The sequence below is a fragment of the Pelodiscus sinensis genome, chromosome 4, assembly GCF_049634645.1.
Source record: "Pelodiscus sinensis isolate JC-2024 chromosome 4, ASM4963464v1, whole genome shotgun sequence".
Taxonomy (NCBI): Eukaryota; Metazoa; Chordata; order Testudines; family Trionychidae; genus Pelodiscus; species Pelodiscus sinensis.
This window is the reverse complement of record NC_134714.1, coordinates 126,047,666-126,059,935: the sequence shown is the minus strand read 5'-3', so window position 1 is coordinate 126,059,935 and position 12,270 is coordinate 126,047,666. Positions and strand designations below refer to the sequence as shown.

At 55.7% G+C, this 12,270-nt stretch overlaps 1 protein-coding gene across 3 annotated transcripts in view; it reads right to left on the bottom strand.

Moving 5' to 3' along the window:
* MYRF (myelin regulatory factor) overlaps window positions 1-12,270 on the bottom strand; it is a 102,702-nt gene that overhangs the window by 84,659 nt on the left and 5,773 nt on the right. The window contains exon 1 of one of the 3 annotated variants that reach the window (XM_075928475.1): window positions 10,429-10,564. The exons of the other annotated variants lie outside the window; for them this stretch is intronic. Within the exon in view, the coding sequence (XP_075784590.1) occupies window positions 10,429-10,447 (19 nt within the window). The 5' untranslated portion in view covers window positions 10,448-10,564. Of the gene's footprint in view, window positions 1-10,428; window positions 10,565-12,270 lie in introns of those variants that run through there. 3 annotated transcript variants of the gene reach the window in all.

Below are 12,270 nucleotides of genomic sequence, written 5' to 3'. Positions count from 1 at the left end.
GAGCTGTCTATGCTCTGATGGAAATGTTATCACTGGCTAGTTTGAGAGAAATATATAACTGGTAATCTGCACTAATCACCTTGGCTGTGTCTACACTACATGCCTCTGTCGGCAGAGGCATGTAGATTAGGGTTGTAGGCAAAGGTAAATGAAGCCGCGATTTAAATGATCGCGGCTTCATTTACATTTACATGGCTGCCGCGCTGAGCCGACAAACAGCTGATCAGCTGTTTGTCGGCTCGCCGCTAGTCTGGACGTTCCCCCTGTCGACATCAAAGCCCTTTGTCGGCAGCCCGTTATTCCTCGTGGAATGAGGTTTACCGGGGCTGCCGACAAAGGGCTTTGATGTCGACAGGGGGAACGTCCAGACTAGCGGCGAGCCGACAAACAGCTGATCAGCTGTTTGTCGGCTCAGCGCGGCAGCCATGTAAATGTAAATGAAGCCGCGATCATTTAAATCGCGGCTTCATTTACCTTTGCTGAATAAACAAATCTACATGCCTCTGCCGACAGAGGCATGTAGTGTAGACGTACCCCTTGTGACTTCTCCACCTTCCCCCAAGCTCCAGTATGGGGCTCCTGTCCCACCCAGCCATGCCACTGTGGGTTCCGTCCCAGAAGCTCTCACAAAAAGAACGGTCACAATTTCAGTGGGACACCAAACCTCTGAGGACTCTGTAGTGCCCGATTCAGAAGGAGACAGGTCTTCTCTGTGAAGGCCCTAGTATGATGATGTACTATTTTGCAGATAAGCCCTCAAACCACACTCACACATGATCAAAAACCTCATGGTTCTTTTAGCAGGAACATGGGTATTAGCCTCAATGTCATGGATAAATTCCAATTGCATGAATTTCTCCCCCCCCCCCCCCCCCTTACATGTTAGCTGGCTATTGTATTATCAAGGCCAGCGTTACACTGGAGGGTCAAATGATTTAATGGTCTTTTTTGGAGGGCTTAATCTATGAAACTTTTCAACTTCTTTGTTTAAAGGCGGCACACTTTCAAGATACATAAACCACACACAGTAGAATTTGGCTAAAAAAATCACTCCCGCTACAGAATTTTGTGAATCTGCAGGGAGGGAGGAGAGGTACGTAAAGGGGATATGCACTCACAAACTGGGCTTTGTTTAACTATTTTTTGGTAGTGTAGCTAAATTTTGATTATTTGTGATACTCTCTAGGTAAGGGCATAAAGATAGAGGGGAAGGTTGGTCTTGTCAAGGCATCTGTCTAGCACCCAGGAGTTCTAGGTTCAATTCTGACCTCTGCTGTTGACTCCCTTGGTAAGTCACTACATCTTTCGGAGCCTTTGTTCCCCAACCATAAAGCGGAAATGATCATCTTTCTTTTCCTCCCCACTTCTCCACAGGGCTGGCAATAAATACGTTGTTACCCAAGAAGGAAAACATTTTCAGAACTCCCTTCCCACCACCCCTCAAAACAGCAATGGCAAAAAAAAAAAGCCCCTTAGGGATCTGACAACCCTGAATGTGACAATTTGGTACCTGCATGTGTTGACGCCCAAAAAGGCCATCCCAATGGCCAGTTCTGTTTCTCCAGCATGTCTATATGGACTTAAGCACTTCAGGGCAGGAATGTCTCTTACTGTGTGTTTGTCTAGGACCTAGCACAATGAGTCCCTGCTCTCAGCTGCAGCTTCTGGTGACCATCACACACAAATAACAGTAAGGAGTAACCCCTTGGTAACATGAGACTTCGCAACAGCTCTGGGATACTAGACCTTTCATGGAGAAGTGTACCCAGAGCTCTCAGCCAATCCAGAGGAATTGGGAATTAGTGGCATGGGAATTAATGAGATTCCTGTAAAAGCAACAAAGACTCTTATAGCATCGGAGAGACTTAGATTTATTAGGGCAGAAGCTTTTGTGGGTAAAACCCACTTCATCAGAAGAATAGGAGGGGAAGCTACAGAAGCAGGGGTCTATATAAGGAAGAAGTTGCTTGTGTTAATGAAGTTAATCAAGCCAGGGTGGAAGTGGGTTGCTTACAGCATTTGGGTGGACACGTGAATATCCAGAGAGGGGAAATTTGCCTTTGTAATGAGTTAATCAGCTGAGATCCTTATTCAATCCTAAACTGATCGTGTTGAATTTGCAAATGAATTTGCAAATGAATTTCAGTTCAGCTGCCTCCCTTTGTAACCGGATTTTGAAATTCTTTCGTAGAAGGAGGACTGTTTTCAAATCCATTACTGACTGTCCAGGGTTCTTGTGTCTTTCGAAAAATGACCTGACCCATGTGGCCAACAGCCCAATTCAAAAGGAAAGAACTTTTACCAGGCTAAGAACCCAATCCTTCAAAGCCACCAGAGTAACATTTCCTCCTGCGAGTAATTTACAGCACTGGACCCTAACTTCCTTTGCTCTCCCTCATGCTCTTGGTTGAGCAGCTGGACTTTGCTCAGCCTGCAAAACAAAACAAGCTGAATCGGTTCCACTTTCTAGCGTCAGTCAGTTCCTACTATCTGGTTAACAGGCACCAGCTCAGTGCTGTTGTGGCTGGCATTCCAGCACACACAGAGAATACACCGTTCTTGTTTCATGTAAAAAAAAACTACAAAGAAAACTTCCCAGTCTGTCTTATGGGTCAGATCCCCAGGGGTGCAAATCAAGGTGGCTCTCTTGCTTTCAAGGGAGTCCTGCCACAGTTCACATCAGTGGCAGGAGCAGTCCATAATTCTTAGTCTAAACTGATTCCTAAACCACATGGTTATGGTCCAAGAATAGCAACAACAGGAGTTCTAGCAAACACAGGGTGTTTCTCCCACTAAGCGACAAGCAGTGAGATTGACCATGTCTGGACAACTCTAGCACTGCTACCACTGACAATTCCCAGTGCAGATGCGCCTAAAACGACTGTCTACTTGTCATCTTATAACATTCCTTGGGATTATTAGAACCACTGTGCCTGAAATACGATCCCCTCCCACCCCCAACCCCAGCACAAGAAACAATGGGTATAAATTGCAGCAAGGGAGGGTTAGATTGGACATTAGGAAGAACTTCCTTCCTGCCAGGGTGGCTAAGCACTGGGATAAATTACCTAGGGAGGTTGTGGAATCTTCATCACTGGAGATATTTAAGAGCAGGTTGGACAAACACCTGTCAGGGATGACCTAGAACAGGGGTGGCCAAAAGGGCCTCTGCGGGGTGAATCCAGCCCACCAAGCGGGTTGATCTGGCCCGCAAAGGCCCTGCCACTCCCCTGTCCCCAGGCCAATTAGGATCTGGGGATAGGAGGAAATGGCAGGGCAGGAGACTTTATCCTGGCTGGCCTGGGGGCAGAAGGGGGAGCATGCAAAGTCTCCTCCCACTGCCAGGGGGAATCTCTGGGGCAGGGGAGGCAAAGACTTCACGTTCTCCCCCACCCCAGTCATGGTCTGTGGGTGCGGACGCAGGGAAGTATCCTGACCCCGCCCCTTCCACCTGAGGCCCCGCCCCTTCTGGTGCGGCCCGGGACCACTTCAAAAATTTGTGAAGTGGCCCTGCTGTACAAAATTATTGCCCACCCCTGAGCTAGACGGTGCTTGGTCCTGCCGTAAGGGCAGGGGACTGCACTTGATGACCTCTCGAGGTCCCTTCCAGTTCTGTGATTCTACGTGTGCCCATACGTGGAACTTCCCCAGGCAAATCAGCACATCTCCCCCTTGACTCCTGGGCAGATCACATCCCCCCAGCAGCAACACCTCATCTAGCTCAAGCTTTTCACCTTGGCCTTCTAAGCTCTCCACAGCTAGGTCTCTCCCCACCTTGTTTCTTTCTGTGCCCCGCCGCACACCCAGGGCTTCACCAACAGAACCCGCCTCCATGGCCCATCTATTGCATCCTACTCTTCTCTGTGCCTCTCCCCACACCATTCCTCCCCCTGGGACCCACCAAGCCTCCCCACTCTCCCTGCATTTCAGAACTTCACCTCTCCCCACAGTGTCCACAGGTGTAGAACAAGCACAGAAAAAACTCACACACGCCCACACACAGAGCAGGCCTAGAGTTTCCCAAAGGGTCTCACCAGCGGTTTAACCTGTAGACTGCTCCTTGGGGTAAGGACTGCCTTGCTCTTTGCAGTGCCAAAGACATTGGCATGCAATAAATAACGAGGCACCACTAGAGGCCCCGATTCAGCACACAGCATTTAAGCACATGCTTCATGAAGGTTTAATTCCCTCTGCAGCCAAAGCCACGTGCAACAGGGCTCCCCCACACACACCAGAGCACCCCCCCTCCTCCCCTCCAGAGCTAATACAGGCAGGCCATGCCCCACGCTGCCTTACAGTGCCTGGTGCCAGCCACGTTGCCCATCTCCTCCACACGTCAACCTCTCGCAGGACAGAGACGTCCTACTCAGAGGCCAGGCCAAGCCTGGCATTCAGGCACAGCTCGATAGTTTAGGAGCAACCACCAGGGGATCCCTCTGAAGACAGGCAATTCTCAAAGCACCTCATGAAGATAGGGACAAGGCAGCAGGTCTCCCTCCCCACACCGGGGCTCCATTCTCCAGGCTGCCCACCCAAGAGCTGCCTGCTCCGCTCCCCAGATCCTCTGGCCCTGTTCCAAGGCCCCATTTTCCAGACCCCTCCCTCCTCTTCAATGCCGGGGTCCCCGTTTCAGGCAATTCTTTATGCCTTCTGCGACGTCTCTCCTGCAGCCCTCAGCTCGGGACTTCTGCAGGATGGGTCTCAACCACCCAGACCCCCTTTTCCTACAGGCCCTGCTCCTGCTGAGCTTTTTCTCATGGGGACCTCTCTGAAGCATCAACCCTCTTCTTCCCAGGCTTAGCCCGGCCTGACAAAGCAGGTTCCTCCCCTAGGCACCTGCATGTGAACGGTCTACTTGGCTGGGCTCCCCAGCTCCGGGCAATTCTCTCCAACAGCTCTCCGCTGTTCTCTCCGCACCGCCCCGTGCAGCCCTTTCCAGCCGTCTCTCACCACATTCCCAGTTGTCCTTTCTTCTTCCCTACTCTCATCTACTGCCCGGGTCAATAGAGAGAGCAGGCATCCTCCACCTGGCCTCGCCGGGAGGCAACTAACCAGTCACAGGTGAATGAAACCCCTTCCCTCTCACAGGGACCGGTCAGCTTGTGGCAGGGCATAAGCACACATGTAAGGGCTTGGTTTTATCAGTGCCAAACACAGGCATCTTTCCAAAAAGACCAATGAACAATCTGATTAACTGCTGTCCTGTTGCCGCTGGTTGGCTGATTTGTATTTTATAAAGACACATCAACAAATTAAAAATAACGTATCTAGAGAATATTACTAACACCGCCTACGATTATTAAAACTAAGCCATTACTAACGATTTTGTTTCTTTTCATTATTTGCATAAAAGTTGGAAGTTGCATTATTTGAAAGTTTTTCTTCACTCAGTACATGGTCGACCTGTGGAACTCCTTGCCAGAGGATGTGGTAAAGACTAGGACTTAAACAGGGTTCAAAAAAGAGCTAGATAGATTCATGGAGGTCAGGTCCATCAATGGCTATTAGCCAGGATGGGTAGGAATGGTGTCCCTGGCCTCTGTTTGTCTGGAAATGGGTGACAGGAGAGGGATCACGTGAGGATTCCCTTCTGTGTTCCCTCCCTCTGGGGCATCTGGCATTGGCCACTGTTGGCAGACAGGACACTGGGCTGGATTGAATCTTTGGTCTGACCCATTCTGGCCAGTCTTATGTTCTTAAAACAGTAGCACTTAGAGGCTGCAGTTGAGGTCGGTGCCCTATTGTGCAGGGTGTTGTACAAACACAGAGTAAGAAACCAACCCAAACAGCTGACAAGACAGACAGTGGTCAGGAGAGGAAGAAACTTCCCGTCACCCCTGAACCAAGACTGACAAAGGAGCCTCCAGGACAAGATTCCTCGCTCTCATTCACTGGGGGTATTTAACTCCCTTGGGTTCTTTTGGAAGACCCAGGACAGTGGCTTTTCCCCTTGGCCATGCTGCCTCTGCAGCTTCTCTCCCCCCTCCATCGTGGTATGTTTGCTCTGCCACATCACGTCAATGGACACGTCCACTCTCACGCACTAGCCCAAGTGCAGCGGGAGGGTGGCAGCCTGGGATTGAGGGGGAGGTTTAAATCTCAACAAAACTGTTTCCACTGGTGTTTTGAGAATCTAAGATTTTTTTTTTAAGGCCAAAAGGAACCACGGAGCTTGGGGAGCCCATAGTTTGGACAGCATGCACCTGCCAACATGCCTTGAGCCGCCCCCCACGTTGCTCCTGAGGCACTTGGCAGAGAACTGTGGTAGAGGAATGGAATGAAACCCTCTGCCTGCCCCAGTGAAGTGGAAAGTCACAAGGGGCACGGAGAGAGACAAGGAGGCAGCCAAGGGGGTGGGAGAGAGGATGGGGAAGAGGGATGGATGGATGGAGGCCGATAGAGAAAGGGGGCACTGCTTGGTGGAGGGTTACACAAGGAGAAGCTATTGGCTCATGTTCCCCTACTCAACCGCTGGAGTTTATGCCTCCCCCATAAGACACAGAACTGACCCAGCGACCCAGCCCATGTTTCTAGCCACACACGTGGCTAGAGGAGCAAGCCACCTCCCCGCCCCTGGCGCCAGGCGAGCGCCCAGCCCTCACTCGCTCTCCCACACCCACTTGCCATTTGTGCTCTGCAGCTGGGGCCGGCCGCATGCTGGGGGCCTGAAGTCCTGCCCCAGGGATCTCTCTCCTGCCATTGGAGGTAACCGCATCCTAACAGGCAAAGTTCAGCGAGATAAGTGCCCCGCTCAAGGTGTCAAGTGACACTCCAAGCCCTCCGCAGACTCCCCCTTCACCGTGGCATGTGACAGGGGCAACTCCTGCTCCACCAGGGACCCCACGGCTCCCCCTGTCATGGCCTACCCATTCAGTCAGCACTGGGCAGCCAGCAGGGGGTAGCCCAGCGAACAGAGGGGAGGCTTCCCGGGGGGCAAGCCAATGAGTCCCCTCCAGCAGGGAGCCCTGCATGGACAGGGAAGAGGGTAGAGAAGCCACCTTTATAATAACATGTGTCCGTAACCCTGCTAGGAGCACCCCTTAGCCTCCGGCCCACTCCCGCGGCCTCTGCACTGCCCTTATCCCATGGGCTGTTCATGCCCCCGCTGTTTATCTCCATGGGGAAGAGAGAGGAAGGCTGTGTTTGCCCAGCTCGGTCTCCCATGCAGGATGCTGCCCAGAGATGACTAGTGCTAGGAGCTGGCCCATGGGAGTGGCACCCAATGGGGGATTACAGGCGGGGCCCAACCAGCCCTGTGTCGGGCTCCTGGTGGTGTCTCCAGAGAGCAGCTCCCCGTGTCCTGGCAGCGCACACACGGAGTTAATCATTGCTCAGACCCAGTGCGCTCGGAGGGGTTCTTATCAGAGAGCGCAAAGTCCAAGGGCAGGGCCCAGTCAATCAAGAGCAGGGAGTTACCCAGCATGCCCCGCAAGGCAGCCACCTCCCCCACCACCCCCTGCTTTCCGCCCTGGATGCCTGACAAATGGATAGCGCGCTGGGCGTTTCCAGTGGGATCCACCCCCAGGTCATCCGTTGGGTTGCCAGATGGATTCAATAAAAATACCAGATATACTTGATGTGACATCACAATCGACATGACATCTTATTTAGAAAATACTGGACATTGATATTTTCTCATTTCTATTTTCCCAATTTGTTTCCCGAACAAAAAGCTCAAATACTGGACTGTCTGGTTTTGAACCAGACACCTGGCAACCCTAGTCACCCGAGCTATGGCCCACAAGGGGGCTGACCCAGGGTCCTTCAGCCAGATAGGAGACGGGCAGTACAGAGGAAGGGATGCACCAGTTACAAGTCCATAGAGAGTCTATTATCCCATCTAGGGGCAAGTGGCCCTGCAGACACAGGGTCAGCCCCAGCTGGGTGTATCAGCCCTGGCCTCGCCGGGATGGCAGTAAGGCCATGTAGCTCAAGCCCAGAACTGGTAGTCTAGGAGAGCCCCATGTCTCTCTCTCTCTTTCCAAGGCATCTGTGGTCTGCAATTCCAGGTGAGCGATCTGGTGTGAAAGAGGAGACCGGGGCAGAAGGAAGCAGAGGAGAGGAGCCAGCCCTGAGAGCCTCCAAGAAGGAGCCAATACTGGCCTACGTTAGGTTAGTCACAGAGACTTCTCATCATGCACAGACCAGACCCAGGGGTGTAGGAGCCCTGGAGTTACACTCAGAAGGCACCTGGGCCCAGAGCCTTGGCAACCACCCTGCTTGCATCCCCCCCAGCCAGTAGCAAACACCGACTGCACCCAAGCCAGACGAAAAAGCGGCCTCCAAGCCACATGCATGAGGGTAGGTGCAGCCATCAGGACCGAAAGAGGGGGCTTGGGGGCTGCCGGCAGGGCACTGAGCCTGACCCGCCATGCTGGTTCCAACCCGTCTCAGCTCAGCGACGTGACGCCAAGGGGTTCCCACACGGTGCTTTTACCGGCGCGATGAGCCACACAGCCTCCGCCTGTCCCCAAACTGCCTGTGTCGCAAAACCCACCTCGCTGGCAGCCGTGCTGTTGACAGCTGGAGCAGAGAAAGCCAAATGCCGACGGGGGCCGATGGCCCAAACTAACCTCCTGCTCCCTTCAGGCCTGAGCCCTCTCGGACACACCCGGCAAGGGGCACCGCGGGATGGAAGTTCCTGCCCCGGTTCTGACTTCATTCTTCAGGACGGCTGGCCACAAAGCCCTCTCAGAGGCACCGTGAGAGAGAGGCGCCGGCACAGCCACATGGCGAGCTGGCGCCGAGGAGCGGACCACACGTGGCCTCCCTGCTCCTCTTCCCGGGTGGAGAGCGAGCACACTGAAGCGGCTGCTTGACTCCGACTCCCCTCAGCTGCTGGCCCCTCTCAGTGGGCATCTATCTGCACGCTCCCCCTCTCTGCCGGGTGACAGGTCGCGTGGGTCCCCCGCGCTGGCCGAATCACATTTCCCGAGCCCAGGCAAAGCCGGGATGAGCAGCTTCCCATTCCAACTAGGTCACGCAGCCCTGGCAAAGCCTCCGCTTCCCACCCGCCGCCGGGTAAGAGAGCTCTCCCTAGGGACGGGCTGCGGGCACCCTCGGAGCAAAAGGTGCAGCGCAGCTTCCTCGCAGCATTCGCCCAGCCTTGGCAATGCTGATCAGGGCACCTCCGCTCTCCAGGGATGTCTCAGTGGGTCCAGCAGCACCTCAGCTCCGTTCAGCCCCGGCCCTCCTGCCTCACCTGGCCCCGAGATGCAACTCACAAGGCAGGGCCTGCTCCTTTCCCCTCACAGCCTAGAGAGGGTCCCAGCCGTGCCCAGGGGAACAGCCCCAAGGGACGCAACCCAGCCATGCTCGCCCCAACCAGCATCCCAGCCACTCCTAACTGGTCCCCCTCCCCCAGCCATTTGCTGGCAGAACCCTTCTGCAACCAGCCACCCCACCCCTGGAGGAGCCCGTCCCTCTAGCAGCCTCCGCCACTGATGCCAGGCCCACGCAGGCTACACTTGCACTGCTGGCGGCCACCACCTTCAGCCGCCAGCTGGGGCCTTCTCCAGCCAGCTCTCCCAGCTGCCCATGCCAGGCACAACTTAGGGCAAAGAATCTCAGACTCTGGCCACCCCGATTCCATGTGGTTCTTTCTGAATCTCTGCACCCACAGCAACCCCGACCCTTCATCATCCCCCCCAGATCTACTGTCCTCACCACACCCCCCTCCAGCTCTGCCTGCCTCCCCCTCTCATGTTCTCAGCCCCATGGCAAGCGGAGCCCCTGGGACACGGGTGGGGCCGTGGGCTGCACCTGGGGGCGCGCTGCCAGAACCTGCGACCCTCGCTCAGGGAGCCGGTTGTTCTGTGTTGGGCTCACACCTGGTAGCCGGCGGTGGCTAGGGATGTGAAGGTTTAACCGGTTAACAGGTGAGGTTTCCTGGTTAAGGTTAATCAGTGGGGCTGGAGCAGCTCCCTGCCTGGCACGGGCAGGGGGCTGCTTCAGCTCCACCGGGGGCCCGCTGCGAACAGGAGCTGCTCCAGCTTACAGTCAGGAGTGGGAGGGGGTTCCAGCCCAGCAGCTTGGGGGGGGCGCACTCCAGCTCACCTCCCTCCCCCCCCCTTCAATCAGTTAACTGGTTAAACAGTGTGTGTAACCAACCAATTGGACAATATGTTTAACCGGTGATTTTCCATCCCTAGTTCCTTCCATCCTGGAAGCCGTCTCCGTCCACCTTCCCAAGACGGGACACAGGGCTGCTGTCTCTCCCTGTCCCCGGGACCAAGGCTGCATTCGGTGGGTGCTGGGTCCCTCCCTCGCCCATGCATCGCGCCTGGAAAGAGCCTTGGCTCACCCGTGGCTGCAGACTGCCTGCCCTCTGGGATCCACATGGAGCCCCCCGGCTGACAGAGGGGCGAGGGAAGGGGGAGCAGGCAGGCAGGCTCAGCAGTGGAAAGGCTACGGGGCCCCGACAGTTACCTGCTCGGATCCAGCGCATCCTGAGGGCGGCGACAGCAGGCGTCACGCTCCGGCCTCCCCGCTCGCCCCCTCGGTCATCCCGCCGCCTCGCTCCGCGCGTGTGGACCCTCGCGCGGCTGCCGGCCGGATTTTCTATTCTCTCTGCGAGGGTGGGGGGGAGGAGAGGAGGCCGGGAGGCTGCCACCTCTGCACAGCGCCTCACTCTATCAGGCACCCTCTGGGATTTGGGCCTGCGGGGGGATTACTGAAGGGCCGGTCATGTGTTTGAGCTGTACCAGCTTCCCCAGGGCTGCTCTGTCGCAGGCTAACTCTGCTCCACGCAATTCTCCACACAAAGCCGCTTAGCCTCCTGCCTGCAGCAAGCAGCAAGCACCTAGCAAGATGGCCGCCCTGGGGGGGGCCACACAGGCAGGGCAGAGCCTGGACCCCAGCCCTGCAGCGGAGGTTTCAGCTCTCCCGGGGGGCAGCAAGGGGCTCTCTGTCTTCACTCACAGGCCAGAGCACCTACATCTCCCCTCGGCCATGGCAAGTCCCCCTCCTGCCACGCTCACTGTCTGTACCCCACCTGGGGGAGGCGGGATTCCCCTGAGGAAAGCTTCCCTCAGAAATGGCAGCGGGGGGAGGTCTCAGAGGAACCTGCGGCAAAGGCTGAGGGGCACCGGCACAGCTGAGCCAGCAGGCCCTGAGGAACGAGCTAGGCCCAGAGTTTAGAGCAACGAGATCCGAGCTGGCTGCTGGAGGAGCCATCTTCCCAATGAGACACCACGCTGAGGCTCTCATCTCTCGTGGTTGGGGAGACCCGCACAAGAGGCGGGGTGCTGGCCCTCAGTTCAGGACAAATTTCAATTCAATGAGCTATGGCACCAGGGGTCAGTTCTTGACCTGACCCACACTCATGGGAAGCGCTGGCGTGTGTGCCCACAGCTGCCACGTTCCACCCCAGAGGTGGCTGCATTTCGGTGGTGGTGGAAGCGGCCTCTATGAAATACACTAAAATCTAAAGTCCTTTGGGAGCCAGGGGGATGGGAGGTGCTACAGAGATGCATGCTCCCTACAGCCCTTCCCCTGCTCCTGTCTCCCCTCCCCCCGCGCACCATGCCACTTCCTCCCGGGGGAAAATGCTGCATCCTCACTCCCATTCCCACAGACACTTTTCCTTTGCCTGCCATGCACAGGGCGGTGGGGAGGGTCTCAGAGGCTGGGGCGCTCTGAGGCTGTGGGGACAGTTAAACGCACAAGGTCAAGGATTCAGCCTATGGCAGGTTCACGGCACTACTTGAACATCGCCTCTGTCCTCCGCGCAGCACCCCTGCCTAGACGTCCAGCCCCCAGCTGCCATCCACGTAAGCACGGCCACACTGGGTCAGACCCAAGGTCCATCTAGCCCAGTGTCCCGGATTCCGACTGGCCAATGTCAGGTGCCCCAAAAGGAGTGAACAGCGCAGGGAACCGTCAAGGGATCGCTCCCCTGTCGCCCATTCCCAGCGTCTGGCAGACAGAGGCTAGACCTGCAGTCCTCTTGCCCCCTTTGCTCCTATTATGACGACTCATTTGTGCTGGTTCTTGTCACAGGAGGCTCTTGGATGCCCCATTTGTATCCCATCCTAGCCCCCCACTCGCACCCCTGCAGCACCTGAGGAGTTCCTCAGATCAGCTTCTCTGTTCCTTGGGACCCCCCTCCCAGTGAGGCAGGAACCTAAAACGATTGCTTGTCTCGAGAGGCCTCCCACAGGCTCACTAACAAGCCAGACCTTCAGCAGGCATAAATCAGCCAAGCTCCAATCACTGGAGTGGGGGCGGGGGGCTTTGCCCCAGCGGAGGATCTGGCAGACGAGGGCAGTT